This window comes from Pipistrellus hanaki (assembly GCF_964339955.1).
Source record: "Pipistrellus hanaki genome assembly, chromosome: 3".
In the NCBI taxonomy this organism is placed as follows: Eukaryota; Metazoa; Chordata; class Mammalia; order Chiroptera; family Vespertilionidae; genus Pipistrellus; species Pipistrellus hanaki.
Genome location: NC_140505.1, coordinates 66571748 through 66588804, shown reverse-complemented (window position 1 = coordinate 66588804; position 17057 = coordinate 66571748). Strand labels below are relative to the sequence as shown.

The 17057-nt window shown below is 35.8% G+C and overlaps 1 protein-coding gene across 4 annotated transcripts in view; it reads left to right on the top strand.

Annotated features, from left to right (window-relative positions):
- TDRD3 (tudor domain containing 3) overlaps window positions 1–17057 on the top strand; it is a 143958-nt gene that overhangs the window by 91915 nt on the left and 34986 nt on the right. For all 4 annotated transcript variants that reach the window (XR_014794421.1, XM_084876740.1, XM_084876741.1 and 1 more), the window contains one exon: window positions 11274–12124. Coding sequence is in view for 3 of the 4 variants with exons in the window: in XM_084876740.1 (XP_084732866.1) it covers window positions 11274–12124 (851 nt within the window). In the remaining variant the exon portion in view is untranslated. The remainder of the gene's footprint in view (window positions 1–11273; window positions 12125–17057) is intronic.

The window sequence follows — 17057 nt, the reverse complement described above, 5'->3', positions numbered from 1 at the left end:
TCTTTTTAGCCACTGTATGACCATTTCTCTGAATTATTTTTCTGACAGGTTGCTTGCCTCCATTTCACTTACTTCCTTTTCTGATGATGCCTCCTTTTCTTTCTTATGCGGGCTGTTTCTTTGTCTCCTCATGATCTCTCTTCTCCAGGTGTTTGGTTATGTAGTTCTTTCTCTCCTGTGCTGATGTAAAGGCACAAAATACAACACAACAAGGCACAACACACAAGGCACTGAACACAAATGTATTCATGATACTAATAACCCCAAATAAAGTTGACCACCAGAGAAAAGAGAATTAGGAGGTAAGAAAGAAAGAAAAAGAAAGGAAAAAAAAGGAATGCAAAAGTGCAAAAGGGAATTTGGGAAAAGGGAAAAAAGTAAGATAGAAAAGAAAGAGAATAAAAAAGAAGACGGGGGAAAACTATTTATATGGGGATAAAACTCCAATAGAAAAGCCACTAATCCCAACAAATGCAAGCAACAAATACATAGAGATGAATGCAAAATACAAACAGCAACTAATATCAAGTGAGATGAGGGAAAACAGAAACAAACAAAACAAAACACAAAAAGAAAAAGTGAAACATTCTAACAAACAAGCATAAAAAAAAATAACCAATAAAAAAAACAAGCAAACAACAACAAAAGGATGGAGAAGAAAAAAAAATTTGGATAATGAATAAAGAGAAGAGAGAGGTGTATATGGATTTAAAGTGGGGATTGGATATTAGATATATAAGTAGGGTGAAATTTTAACAGGGGTGAAAAAGAAGAAATAGGGAAAATCTAAAGCAGGAATAGGGTAAGAGAAACAGGACAATAAAAGGGGAAAAGTGAGGAAGAGAGTGTTGGCATATAGGTCAAGTTGAAATAGAATAAAATGATGCTAAAGGATAGATGAAAATATAATGTAGAACACTAATCCCAAAGTAAAATAAAGAGAAAATAAAATGACACTTTTTACAAAAAGGTAAAATAGTAGTAATATGACTGATTAAAAATAAAAATGTAATAATTAAAAAGGTAAAATCAAGTGAGGAACAAAAGAAAAAAAATTAGTTTCTTAAGTTAAAGATGAAAATAAAGTAAAAATAAAAATGTGCAATAGTGAAGGTCATTCACTTCCTCTACTGTTCTGTTTGGGACACCTGCCTCCTAGTCAGGACAGTATTGAAGTTCCCTGCATTCCACTGCTCCTCAATGTTGTAAGCCATATTCCTGATTTTCAAGGAGGCAGTACTTCTTTGTTTTTTATACTCCTTTATTTGTGTTTACACAGAGTCAATTTGTGATTCAACCCCTGGTGGCAGTGTTTCTGGATTGAGCAACAGGTCTATAGGTCCTGACTAGCAAGTGCTTAGATTTTGTTTTCCCTGTGGCCCTTACTACCAGTTTGGGTGAATAGGCTGCCCCAGAGCTGGTTCTCTGATAATTATTTCCACTCTGTTACCCAGGCTCCACAGAAACAGCTTTCCCTATGGTCTCTTAGAGTGTCCCCAATTGGGTGACCCTATGTATTGGGCTTAGTAATCAAAAGCAAGCATTTAAAGAGAAGAAGAAAAAAAAAAAGAAGAAGAAAAGAAAAAAGAGCCAGAGTAAGTGCACAAACTCCAGCACTGAGCGCAAACCTGTGCAGTCTTATTCCCCTTAGCTCTAAGCAGCTGGCACACTTTTAAAATTTTTAGGCTGTCCTTTTGCGTCCAGTTCAGCTATGGGTTGCTTTTTAGAGTTCCCTCTGTTAGCAGCCCTGCGCATCGTATCCCCTTCCACATTCGTGGATCATGCTAGCCCCAACGGCCGCAGATTTTTTTTGGCACAGGCTTCCCCAGATTCCTAGCTCCCATTGTGTGCATTTCTCTCTCCTGCCTGGATCAAGGACCTCAACTTATCCTAGGTAAAATCTAACCTTTCTGTGATAAGGTGAAGAGCTCCTCCGAATTTATATGTTCATGCTGCTGCTTGGGGCCCAGTGTTCCTGGGTTTGCAGCTGTTCCCTGGGTGGTGGTGTTGTAGACCCTGGGATTTTTAGGCTTCTGATAACATCCACTCTCCTCTTCAAGATGGCGCAGTCCCAAAAAGCTCTTATATATAGATTTTTTTAAATGTTTGGTTTTATATTTAGATATTATAATTGGTGGCTAGATTATCAAGCCAACTCTAAGAGGTCAATTTTGTGTCATATGCCATAAGTTTATCACTATATCACTTCAGTAATACATAGCTACCATGTAAAACAATGCCCACTGGGAATGTTTATTTTAAGTTTCAACTTGGGAACAAAATAGGTTTGATTCTTTCTACTATTATGGAAGAAGTCTGGGCTGGCCAGAGGTGTAGAAAGGGATGCCTTGAGGCAGTAACTTTACTATTTTTATTTTTCACATCTAAATAAAACCAGGGTAACCTTAATTTGTTCTGAATGAGGAACAAGGGCATTGTGACAAAGATGTACAGAGTAATTTTCATAAATTCATACTCCTCTACTATCTCCTTGTTTGTATAGCTTATTTTATAAATTAAGTTTATGTTGTCTTTTTATTTATGCTTCGTATTTTATGTCAAAATTTTTGAAAGTAGAATTCAAAACCTCCCAGTTATTTAAAGGGTTAACACTTAAAAGAATACGAACAGAATTCAAATAGAGATTTACTTATGAAACAGATAAAATTTAAATAAATATAAGAACTAAGAACTCATTCAACATTCAAAAATGTTGTAATGGTCATAGGTAGCCAAGCTTCCCCAGGACACAGTCTTTTCTTCCACTTTCCCTCGTTCATAGACCTCTGCAATCTCTCAAGAAGCTGGATTACCTAACTCTCAGTCTTCTGGACTGGTTGTCAGTAATTGAGGAGAACACCTTTCTGGTTGTGTCTGTGTCCTTTATATTTTAAAACTTGCCAGCTTGCTCTTTCTTGTAGGACTCCTAAAGGCAGTAAGACCTAACCAACACGATCCGGTTATCCTGACATTTATATCAAACTCTTAAAACATCAGTCCCTGGCTTAGAGGGTCTCGGTTCCAAGACAGTAGGTTAACTGCACAATGAGAAGAGCCATCTTCCTCTTAGGAGATGAGGAGACTCTCATTACCCTGCCCTCTTTCTTTACTAAATATGTTTAAATTTGAGATTCTTTTTCCCTATTTCCTGATACCAATTTCTAAATTAGTTTGCTTGAAGTTGTAAGCCACAGAATTCAAATTTATTGGCTCAAATAGTTGGAAAGTTTTCTCTGTCTCTGAATTTTACTTATTTTGTGTTGACAGATTATCTTCATGTGGTAGCAAAGATTGCCTAGGTATAGCATCCAGCCAACATATAAGGTGGCATATCATATAAAGATATGCAGATAAAAAGGCTTATCTCAGTTTTGCAATCACATTGTTGTTTTTTTTTTGAGAAAAGGTTAATATCTTTCATCATATAATTATTGATTCCCCAAGCTCAACTGAGTCTCACCAATGTTGGCATTGGTTTGGGGGGCTAAAGAGACTTGGAGGGAGTACATTATCTCTTGGTGTCAAATCTCTGTTCATTATATGAGATAAAAGGTGATTTAAAAAAATCTCTTTGGAACCAGCTATGAGGAGATTTTCTATCTTCTAAGTCTGTATCTGCCCCCCTCTTAGTCAGGAAGCACAGGGCATCTTAATTGATTCCATCAGGAAGGTGAAGTTCCCCTCAATATCTACCTCCTTAAAACAGGGCTCTAGTACCAAAAGAAGGGCAGAATTGCACATGGTGCTGGGGCAGATATATACAATGGATTATACCACTAATTTAACTCACAATTTTTGTATTTACTATTTCTTTGTCTTTGAGCCAGTTATATGATCTCTTAAATTTTAATTTCTTCATTGGGAAATGGAGAAATAGTAAGACCTACATTATAGAGTTGTTGAGAAGATCACATTAGATAATACATATAAAGTGCTAAGCACAGTGTGGTAGTTTCTGCCACCACCACCACGATTATCATCATTGTCATCATGATTAGCAATAGCAGCAAAAGCATCCTCTACTTATCTCCATCCCCATTACCCCCATTTTAGAACCTAAACCCTACACTGACACTTTGAAGAACTTTATAATTTCATCCTCTATATTGCAGTCAGTGATGTTTCAAAATGAAAATTTGATCCCACTAGCCCCTTGCTTAAAATAATTCATTGACTTTTCTCATTGTCAGAATAAAAGTCAGACTATTGTATATACACTGTTTTTTATGGAGTGCCATTACTCTATTTACTGTGGATTTTGTGAAAAGTAGCATTTGGTTAACAGTGCTGCATAATTACAAATTCTGTAAAATATCCATATATAAATAATATATTAGATGTTAGCGATAAAATGCTAATGTTTGCTGGGTAATTCACATGAAGTTGTAGGCTTTTGATAGTTGTTAGGTGTCATGTTTTATTTTATTTTAATCAATTCTCAAGTCAATTAAATAGTTTGGCTGTGGATTTACAGTTTGCATTTTAAAGGCTAAATAATAGGGACTGTAGGAAGGAAATGTGATATAATGCAATAGCTTAATTGGATAGGCAGGAAACTGATTAAGAACAGAGAGAGAATATGTAGGTGTTTGGCTAGCTGTTCCTCTGAAGGGATTTCTCAAGGAAGGGATAGTCCATGTGTTGACTATTGTGTATATTTACATCTAATTGCATCAAACAGTATTACTCCTCATTGCCTTGTGACTGATTAAAACCGATGGCAGAGTACCTTTTTGGAAGCCTGGGATTAGTGGTTGCTTGTGAGTAGTCATAAACTGTCAGCATAACAAGAGAGAATCTACACATTGCCTGTTACTTTCTACCCACCCTTATGCCTTCCCTGTCCTTTTTTCTTTCTTTCTTATAGAACTCATATCTTTTTATCATTCCATTTTTTTAAGTCCAAATTTCTAGTTAATGCTTTAAATTTAACTTGAATTAATTGTTTCTAATTCTGTTTTGTGGATTTCTTACCTCATCAGTGAATAGTCTGTACCTTCTCATCTGGTCACAAGTAGGTACAGATAAGTACTGAAATTGAGGGTCAGGATTAAAAAGCTCCTTTAGGGCCCTGGCTGGTTTGGCTCGGTGGATAGAGCGTTGGCTTGCAGACTGAAGGGTCCCAGGTTCGATTCCGGTCAAGGGCACATGCCTGGGTTTTGGTCTTGATCCCCAGTGGGGGGCATGCAGGAGGCAGTCAATCAATGATTCTCTCTCATCATTGATATTTCTATCTTTCTTCCTCTCAAATCAATAAAAATATATTTTTTTTTTAAAAAGAAGAGAAAAAGAAAAACTCCTTTAGCAGTGTGACAGCACCTCGGCATTGTTACTACATTTTATAAAGTAACAATCAACAATTGAAAATAATCAACAGAAAACTCACATACCCAAGGCCTGAAAGTGAAGACCACATAGAGACTGGTAGGAGGGGAAACAATTAATTCCAGTTAAACTTAAAGCATTAGCTAGTAAAAATTACTTATATTAGAAAAATTCAATGTATAATTGCCGAATCCTACCCTCAATTTGATAATGAGAAACCTCTATGCATTGACTTGAAAAGATGGCCATGGTATACTAATATAGTAAGTTTAAAAGGTATCTTGTAGCCTGTGGGATGTGCATGATTCAGTTTTTATTAAAAAAATAAATAAGTAAAATATGCAGTGATGCCTGTATGGGTTAAATAAAAACAAAGAATAATCTCTAAAAATGTTAATAGTGGCTCTCCCTAGAGATGGGATTGGATAGGCAGAAGGTAGAACTTCATACATTTTTCTAATATAAGTAATTTTTATTTTTGAAAATATTTTTTAGTTTTTTTAATGTAGAGAAATATAAAGGGTATATAAAATAAATTTTGTCTGGAGAATGTTTATATGTATTTTAAATGAAAAACTATATTAGAATATGAATTTGATTTTCTAATGTATCTAAATTTTCTCTGTAATATGACTTTGATATATTGGCAACAAACAAGTTTTTACTAAAGCATTCTTTCTACCCTGATTTCAACAAGAAGAAACAAACAAACAAAAAAACTAAAGCAAGGAAACTAAAGGTGAGGTTGTTGGTAATGAAGATGTGTAAATAGAGAAGCACCTTATCATCTGAGAATTGTTTTTTTCTTGATGTAATTCATTATGTTTATTTGCATAATTATAATAATACTGATCATAATAACAATGACAGCTAAATTTATTATGTGCTTACTAAAGCCAGATAGAATTCCACATACTTAGTTAATCCTCTGAGGTGGGTGCTACTGTTATCCCTATCTTAAAGGTAAGGCTCAGAAAAGTTAAATAACTTGCTTGGGGTTACAGAACTACTAACTGGCAGAGCTGTGATGTAGCTATTCAGTCCTTCTCTAGCGGCTGCACCCTGCACATTATGCTACCTGTAAGTGCCAGTTGGTGAGCTTCTAAGTAGCAGTACAATTGTTAATAGGGGTTTTTGGGTTTTTTGCTTTAATAGAAAAATTATTAACTTTAGGTCAGTATTCTGGCAATCCTAGTATACAACTTTATTTTTTCAGTCCATTGGGGATTGTTAAAGAGCTTTTGTGATTTCTGCATCTCCCAGAAATGAACAGATGTAGCTGATAAAGCTGTATCTAGCATGCTGTTGGTTACACTGTTTTGTTTCTCTGGGCAGGCAGCTTGGCATGGTGGAAAAAGTATGGGCTTTAGCTTCAGTTAGATTTGGGTTTAAATTCTGGCTTCAACATTTCCTAGCTGCTAGCTTTGCTTTGTTTTTTCACTAGTAGAATAAGGATAATAATATGGCCCTTCAGGGTGGGTATGAGAATTACATGAAATAATGTAGGCAAAAAACCTTTAAAGTGGAGTCAGGAAATAATAAAATCTTAATAAATATTAAGTCACTTTTTTAGATACATTTCTCAAAATGAAATGAAGAAACAAAATATACCTTTTTCTACTATAAAATTCAGGTACAACTGACTGGAGAATGAATATTTTGCAAAGAAGAATTCATATTCTAAAATCCCAAAGAACTCATGGCAATTAATAAATTCACTCTTGATTCCTATATTTCAAATCATGGTGATGTAAAATATTGTAACCAATTATCTTGTAAACATTTTGAAATTCATGATCTGATATAACAGGAACATTTTATCAATGGTCAAACTAAATTCATATGGCATTCATTGATCATTTTTTTCATGTGAGCTTTCATCACTGATCTTTTAGATGTTTTCACAGGTTTAGTTATTCTGTGATGAAATATTTCTATCATTTTTGCTAACCTTCCTTTTTCTTCTACTATTTACTATTAAATATTACCAGTTTCTGGTTATACTTTTGTTTTATTTTCCCCCTTCAGGTCATTAAAAAAAAAAAAAAAGTTGATTCATTTTATTCTGTTGTTTATACAGAAAAATATCTGGGTATATTTTTATTAGAGTGACTGTGTACCTGGCCTGTGGTGCTGATTAGTATTTTTAGTTTTGGAATCATTATACCTCCTCAGGAAGGGTGGCAGAGAGCAATTAGATTTTGGCTGGAGAATTGAGGAGCTTTCTATTTGATTTGGGGTCTGTTTCTTAATTTACTTTAAATTATCTTTTCCACAGTTTAGTAATTGAGCATATTCTGTTATTTTTTAAATAGATTAGCTCATTTTCAAAATGTTTACTTTATATCTGACTTCATTACTCAACTACCTAAGACAAAAGGAAATCAGAGAGCCATGAAGCATGTAAGGACTTTCTTTTCTTAGCTTATTGTTATTTTATTTTTAAATGAACTGGGTATATGTGAAAACTATGTTCTTTTAAAAGCTTTTCTTTTTCATCATTGTATTTAATTTATTTCTTTTCAATTTTTATTTTAAAAAGTAATTTTCTTGCCTTGGCCAGTGTGGCTCATTGGAATGTCAACCTGCGCACTAAGGGTCTCAGGTTCCATTCCTGGTCTAGGGCAGGTACCTGGGTTTCAGGTTCCCTCTCTCCATCCCCCAATCTGGGCACAAGCAGGAGGCAACCAGTTAATGTGTCTCTTTCACATTGTTTTTTCTCTTTCTTACTCTCTCTCTTCCCCACCTTCTCTCATTTACTATCTCTGAAAAACAGTTGGGGGAGGGGCCAGAAATATCCTTAAGTGAGGATTTATTTATTTATTTATTTAATATATTTTTATTGATTTTACACAGAGAGGAATTGAGAGGGATAGAGTGTTAGAAACGTCGATGAGAGAGAAACATCGACCAGCTTCCTCTTGCACACCCCTCCACTGGGGATGTGCCCGCAACCAAAGTATTGTACATGCTCTTGACCGGAATCGAACCCGGGACTTTTCGGTCCACAGGCCGACGCTCTATCCACTGAGCCAAACCGGTCTCGGTGGATTATTTTAAAAAGTAATTTTCTTTGTAGATTCTACTCTCACTGTATTATCTCAGCACATTATTGGAATTGAAATATGCTTATTATTAGTAACATCACTTGTTTTATTCTGTAATCTATAATAATATATATTGTCAATTAAATAGATTAGGAAAGCTTTACTTCTTTTTTCTTCTAGAAAAACGGAAAACAAATTTTCCTATCCCTACCAAGCCTAGTTGAGGCCTTCATTCTATATACAGAACCCCTTCTCTAGTTCAGGATAGGAAGATACTCCTGTGATGAGCTAATATATTTGTACTTTCTTACCATCAGAGATATCAGTGGTCCTAACTGTGTTTAGGGATCAAGACACATTGATCCCTAGCTGAAGCCGGTTTCGCTCAGTGGATAGAGCGTCATCCTGTGGACTGAAAGATCCCGAGTTCCATTCCAGTCAAGGGCATGTACCTTGGTTGCGGGCACATCCTTAGTGGGGGGTGTGCAAGAGGCAGCTGGTCGATGTTTCTCTCTCATCGATGTTTCTAACTCTCTCTCCCTCTCCCTCTCCCTTCCTCCCTGTAAGAAATCAATAAGATATATTAAAAAAAAAAAAAAAAAAAAGACACATCGATCCCTAAACATAGCCACTCTAAAATGCTTCTTTCTCAAATATCTGTTTAGTCTAATGATAGCAAATAAAATATTTTCATCTCAGGCTTCTTTTGAAAGCTGAAAATTTTCTTCAGTTCACCATAGAATGTACTTTACTTCTCTTTAGTACATAAAACCCCATAACATTTGTATCTCAAGATCACTGCTAGGACTATTTGATAAAAAAGTGCAAGTGCAGATACCTAATACATTGCAAATAGAAAGAGGCAACTGCTATGTTTATTCTCTAATAATCTCTGGAATAAATGCCAATATCTGCTGAAAATACTTTAGTGTACTGCTTATATTCACTACTATTCTTTCTTCCCTGAATCTTTACTCCTAGAAAATAAATAATGCCAGCAGGAACTAAAAATGACCATTTTTCTTATCTCTAAAGAAAAATTTAATGTTGATGACAGCTGTTAAAAACAAGATATTTGTGTTATATTTATAAGGCAGATCTTGGGAAAAGTAAATTTTAAAAAATGTCTCTGTAAATGGTCTTGGTTAGTATTTGCTACTTTGCTTACTCAAAAAGTCTTAATTCTTTGTCACAATTAATGGGTGGTATGACTGGATGTAGAATTGTACTTGGAAAATAGTTTTTCTTTCTTTTCAAAGAAACTTGTTAGATTGGCTTCTAGCTTCCATTGGTTCTGTTGAAAAAGGTTTGTGTGTTTTTTTGCCAATTTGAGTCTTGATCTTTAGTCTGTGAATTTTTTTTGTCACTCGGGAACTTTTAAAGATCTTCTCTTTCTTCCTCTTGATTTAAACATTTTATCTGTTTTTTGTTTGTTTGTTTTTTCCTCTAGTGGATGTTTGGAATGTATGGAGACACTGGGAATGCTGGGAGAGAGTGCTTTGGCATTTAGTTCTTGGAGGTCTAAGAGGTTAATTTTCTTGAAATGCAGGAAACAATCTCACCCAAAATGTCAATAGAAGGCCTGTTGAGAAGTACTGTGACCCTGGGGAAATCCTATACAATAAAAGGCTAATACACAAATCGACCGAACTGCAAGACCAGTAGCTATGATGTGCTCTGCCCCCTGGTGGTCAGTGTGCTTCCACAGGAGGAGCACTGCTCGGCCAAAAGCTGGCTCATGGCTGGCCAGTGCAGAGGCAGTAGCAGGAGCCTCTCCCACCTCTACAGCAGAGCTAAGCCATTAGTTGGACATTCCCCAAGGGCTCCCAGCTGCCAGAGGGATGTCTGACTGCCAGCTTAGGCTCAATCCCTGGAGGAGTTGGCCTAAGCCTACAGGTGACATCCCCCAGAGGTCCCAGAATGCGAGAGGATGAAGGCTGGGCTGAGGGACCTCCCCCCATCCGAGTGCACAATTTTAGTGCACTAGGCCTGTAGTATAAGAATAATCTTGACTTACATATTGATTATGGGGTATGACAAAAGAAGCAAGACATGTATACTACAATCAGTGTGTTTGGTAATAATGTTATAGACATGTGTGAAACAATGGAGGAAGAATGTGTACTGGTAAATTACATGGTATAAATGGAAATAAAATAAAAATAACTGTGTGAAAAACAGTCATTACATTATCTATGAGTAGATATTTACCATGGTACTGATTTTGATATCTAGCTGGATATTATTTGCACTATTGTGCTTAATTAGATTGACAAGTTCTGTATTTCTAAGTAGGACTTGTTTTAATTACTTTGATAGGTCAAGAAAATGATTAACTCTTTTCTATAATGGGGTATCTATTTTGTACTCCAAACACTTAGCAATTCCAAATCCAGAAATATTTGAGAAATGACATTTTTGTGAAGGCTAGAGTTTGACTGACAATAATAGCCATACTTATCTAAATTGGAGTGGGATTCAGAAAGAAGTTGAACAAGGGTTGTACTTGTGCTGTTTTAAAGCATTTTCTGAGTTAGCAGTTTACAGTTCTATTTCATTAATATCTTGGGAAATTAATTACCAGAATTGCATGTATCACTAACTCTTTTATAAGGATACAAAAATTCACTGACAAAGACGAATTGCTTTTAAATTATCCACCATTGTTTTCATGGTTCATTCATATTATTGTTTTACTTCACTAATGTAGCTGATTCAGGACACTGTACATTAGAAATACAGGACTCTAAGGAAGCAGAGAGGGATGAAGATAAGAGTGGGAAGATAGTGAAAGATGTTAAAATAGAGTTTGATCATTTTGTATTAATATAATTTTTAGGCATTTAAAAATAAGTGTTAATTCAGAATCATCATTTTAATGTGCATATGATTTACTTTCAGAGCCTAAATCACAACCGCAGCAGCTACATCAGGGGCAACACAGATTGTTGAATACTGAGCAAAATGGAATAAAAGACAGTAATCAAACAAGATATCTTCCTCGGAATGATACCAGACAGCCAAGAAATGAAAAACCTCCTCGTTTTCAAAGAGAAACCCAAAATTCGAAGTCAGTTTTAGAAGGCAGTGGATTGCCTAGAAATCGAGGTACTGAAAGACCAAGTACTTCTTCGGGATCTGAAGGATGGGCTGACGAGAGAATCAGATATGATAGACCCTATTCTAGATATGATAGGACTAAAGACACCTCATACTCTTTAGGTTCTCAGCACAATGATGGTGCTTTTAAAAAAAGGGAAAACTCTATGCAAAGCAGATCAGGAAGAGGTCCAGCCTATGCAGAGGCAAAAGAAAATCCACTTCCTCAAGAATCCATAGATTATAATAATCAAAAACGTGGGAAAAGAGAAAACCAAACAGCAAGTCCTGATAATTTTTATGACAGGAAACCACGAACAATAAATAATGAAGCTTTCAGTGGTGTAAAAATTGAAAAACATTTTCCTGTAAATACTGATTACCAGAATCCTGTCAGAACTAATAGTTTCATTGGTGTTCCAAATGGAGAGACAGAAATGCCACTGAAGGGAAGGCGAGTAGGACCTATTAAGCCAACAGGACCCAGCACAGCCACACCCTATGATGATAAACTATTTTACAATAGTGGTCCCAAAAGAAGATGTGGGCCAATTAAACCAGAAAAAGTACTAGAACCATCTATTCCTGTGGAGTATGCAAAAGTGTGGAAACCTGGAGATGAATGTTTTGCACTTTATTGGGAAGACAATAAGGTATGCATGCTGTAATGGTATTATATACTGATATTACTAAGTGTAACATTCTATTGAAACTGTACTTCCTTGAACAGATTTATAGATATCTTATCTAATAATAGATAAACATGTAAATTGACCGTACTCGCTATGCCCACCAGCCAATCAGGAGTGATATGCAAATTAATCCAACCAAGATGGTTAATTTGCATAGTCAGGCACCCAGTGCTTGGGGTGGCAACTACACAGGCATTCCATCCCACCCCTGGTTTCTCGGCCTCTGGGCAGCATAGGAAGGCAGGGTGAAGTGGAAAAAGGCGGCTCTGGGGCTGGGCCGGAGTGGAAAGGTGGTGCCGGCAGCCAGGGAAAGGAAGGCCCATTCTAGCATGAATCTTTGTGCATCGGGCTTCTAGTATAATTTATAACAGGATAAATAAAATATTTATTATATTTATTGTTTTTTATGAATGATTAGGGGGAATGAGTCCCATAGATTTGATTATATTACATTTCATTTTAGCTTGAGTATTAGAATAGTATTATAAAAATCATTAAGTACAGTTGAGAAATGACTTGACTTGTCATCAACTGAACTGTTAATGTTTGCTTTTCTTTCTAGTGAGATTATACTAATTCACAAGGAAGGAAATAATTTGAGTGGCTCAGAGTTAAATTCTGCAGATTTCATCTAACTTAAAGAAAAATTGCACAGACTACTTTTTAAGATAATTAAGAGAATAGTTAATTATTTACCTGATAATAAATAATATACTTATTGAACCAAATAAATTAAATATTCTTTTGTTCTATAACATGCTGACAAAAAAAAAAAAAAAAAGAAAGAAAGAGGGAAATTGTGGGGAAAGGAGAAAGGAAATATAGAGGATGAGGTCAAGAAGGAATAAAGTGGATCAGATAAAAGAGCCTGGCTGAGAGGGAGAAGACCACACAGTCAGACAGGAAGATGAGGAGGACAGAAGGACCCTTTGAGAAAAGGATCTTTGCACATGTTTGCTGCCCAGCATTTTCTACCAACTACTCTTCTTATCCTTGAGGGCTGGGCTCAAACATCACTTTCTAAAGGAAGCCTTCTCTAACCTGATCTCTTCTCTCACATTCTTGTCTTTCTCAGTCAGTGCCTTATTCACTTTGTTTAAGTTACTAGAATTTGTAAATTAATTAATCAATTTATTCATTTATTTATTTATTTTGGTTACTGGATTGATAGCTCTCCCCTATCATAATTTTGAATTCCTTAAAGACAGGGTTTTGTCTAGGTTTTTTTTTCTGTTTTTTTTTTTCTTTTTTTTTTTTTTTTTCTGTAGCTCTGCTTTTCCCACAATGTAGGAATTTAATAATTATTTGTTGACTGTTAATTAGTTAATTTTGAATGGAGCACTTATATAGGAAAAGTAGAGTGGTTAGAGGACTGGTGCTATCAGCAAGGTAATTAAAACTGAGGTAATGGAGTTATAATGATGGGGACATGCATAGATGTGAGGATCAGGTCAAAGAAAAAAATATTTGTAGTAAATAATTCATAAGTTGAGTACTTTCAGTTGTTAAAATAAGGATGTGCTCGTGTGTGTGTGTGTGTGTGTGTGTGTGTGTGTGTGTGTGTGATTAAAATAAGTGGTGGAAGTAAAGTTAACTGAAGATTTCAGGGAATTCGAATTTAGGCTAGGAAGTATGGCTGGATCCTTTAAAAAGATGCTGTAGCCCTGGCCATTGTGGCTCAGTTAGTTGAGCGTAGTCTGGTCATATAAATGTCACCAATTTAATTCCTAGTCAGGGCACATACTCAGGTTGTGAGTTTGATTCCCAGTCAGGTTGCATACAGGAAGCAAACAATCAGTGTCTCTCTCTCTCTCCATCTCCTTTCCACTCTCTCTAGAAGAAAACCCACATACACAGAGAAGAAAAAAAAAATGCTATAGGGAACCAGGTCCTGTGGTGTTCAATGAGTGATGAGGTATAAACAGGTGTTAGGTGTTATCTGATGATACCAGCAAAGAGAGTACAGGGTGGTATAACCAGGTGGCATAGTTGTTTGCATGTGCGATGATGCTAATCTAGAAGCAGCATCTCTACTGCCAAGTTTTTATTCAAGGCCAAAAGGAGGGGATGAGATAGCATTAGCTATGTTTTGTGTGTGTGTGTGTGTGTGTGTGTGTGTGTGTGTGTGTGCGCGCGCGCGTGCATATGTATGTGTGTGTTTCTGATAAAGCAAAAGCCTTCACAGGAATATGAACAGACAAGCTCATTTTACTTGGCTACTTCCTGGCTATTAGGAAGGCTTGGAAAGCAAGTACTGTTCAGACTTTCAACTCAGACCACTCACTTTCCAAAATACAGGAACTGTTTGATTTGGGAAATGAGGGATTATTTAATGTTTACCTGTTTCTCCTTTATGCAGGGGCAAGAAAAGTTGAAGTAGTTAGAAATCAGTGTTGGTTTGTAGAACTTAGTGTCTACCTTAGAGTAGACCTTGTGTCAGGTGCTTCTGTTAAGATGAAGGTGGAAAAATGTTTTTTCTGTATTGGATTAGTGTGGGGTTGTTGGTGACTTCAACAAGCAGAGGAGGTAAGTGATTGGAGTTCAAGACAGATAAGGTTTGAAAGGATAAAACCTCACAGGGATCATGCCTTAATAATAAGTAAAAAACTACTACAAACAAGCCATTATAAAGCCTAAAACCAGCCCTTTACAGTAAGCATGTCAAAGTCAAAGGCTAACACGGGCCAAATAAACAATGTTTAAGTTTATGTGGGCCGCAAAAAACCAAGTTTCAATTTTCATAGAAACATAGATTTATTTTCATGGAGACATGCTGAATACAAAAGGCTGAAATAAATGAGCAATCGTTAACATAATAGAACATTTTAATAAAAATTAATATTTTTTCTTGAACATTAACTTACCAGACACTGAATAAGCACAAATTAATAAGCATAATGGAAATAAACCTATTTTTCTTTTCTCCAAAAGAATCTTTTGAATATTTTACCTGCAGTGCCTGGAATCCTATAAAAAATTTTGAGCCAGAGAGAGAGAGCGAGAGAGAGAAAGGGAAAGAGAATATGATAGACCAGAAACAAAGCAACAGAGAAAAATAAAAGACCTACAGATATTGAGATATTAGACTTAGCAGGCAAGTTCTTTAGCAAATATTGAGTATTCAACAAACCATAATTGAATGGCTGCTAAGTGTCAGGTACTTGGGATAGATCAGATAGTTCTGGCTGTGTTATTACTCATATGACTTCAAATACTACCTTCTGAAAGACAGCACCTAATAATTCCCAATTGTTTTGAACTTTTAGAGTATTTTTAGAATTATTGGATGTCCTTTTAAAGTGACTACTTTGATTTTTAATTGGATATATCCTTTCAGTTTAGAGTGAGGAACTGTGGGCTCTATATAGATTATACAATTAAACAAATGAGATAACAACATTTACCCTCTGAAAGAGATGGGATTAGTTATATCCCATAAAACCGCCTAATTTAAGAGATAATTTTTATTTTTTTAAAAGTATGTTTTTATTGATTTCAGAAAGGAAGGTGAGAGAGGTAGAAACATCAATGATGAGAGAATCATTGATGGGCTGCCTCCTGCACCCCCCCTACTGGGGTTCAAGCCTACAACCAGGCATATATCCTGACTGGGAATTGAACCAGGACGTCCTTGTTCATAGGTCAACACTCAACCACTGAGCCACATAGGCTGGGCGAGATAGCTTTTAAATGTCTTGTCAAGAATATGCCATTTTCTAATTTTCTAGCCAGAGACCAAGGTAAAGATTTAAGAAAACCATTGTTTTGGAACTGATTGATCAATTAGTATAATTAATAATTTAAAAATTATTCCCAATATCTTGCCTTCTCTCAAGTTTTATTTGCTTTGAAGAATTTTAAAATCTGGGACAATTCTTCCTCTAAACTGTCATAGTTAGTTCAATGCTTTTTGCCCTTTCAACTGGAATACTCGAACCACCTCCAAACTGGTCTTCTCGCCTCAAACTTTTTTTTGTTAATATATTTTTATTGATCTCAGAGAGGAAGGGAGAGGGAGAGAGAGATAGAAACATCAACGATGAGAGAAAATCATTAATTGGTTGCCTCCTGCATGCCCCCTACTGGGGATGGAGCCTGCAACCTGGTCATGTGCCCTTGACTGGAATCAAACTTGGGACAGGCAGATGCTCTCTCCACTGAGCAAAACCAGTTAGGGTGCCTTAAATTTTATTCCTTTTACACTTGTCATTGAAACTGCCACCAGTGTGCTTTTGGGCTTAAAACATATCATTCTCCTAGTTTAAATCTTTTACCTGTAAAATAAATACATATTCTAATATGCATTTAGAGCCTTAGTCAGTTGGCTCTTACCTTCTTGTCCTGTCTAATTTCCTATTGGTTTACCCTTTTTCTCACATCATGCCATAATTAATTTTAAACTCTTTATAGTTTTTTGCACTCATCTTCATGTTTTATGTCTATAACCTTCCCTGAAACAAATACCCTTCTCAGTTATTTACTTGGCTAAACCCTCTTCAGCCTGAAAGACTATATTAATTATCATCTGCCCAGGAAGCTCTTCCCAAACTCCTTAGCTTTATCAAATGCCATATCACTACATCTTTATTACAGTGTTTTCTACATTATATAGAAGTTACTTTTTACATGAGTTGTCTTTATGAAAGTGTTAAGTTCTAAAAAGTTGTCAACTTATTTGTTTTCCTAGGCTATATTGTGACTCATTGTTTGTTGAACTTACCTAATTATCTGAGAAGCTCACAATTGAAGCATAGGTCCAAAAATACTCACAACAATTCACAATACAGAAGTATGAGGCTAAAGATATAAAAGAGGGATGGAGAGATGTGAATATATATATCAGAACTCCAAGATTTGGGAAATCCCCACATGATGTCTCTAAATTTCTTAGCAT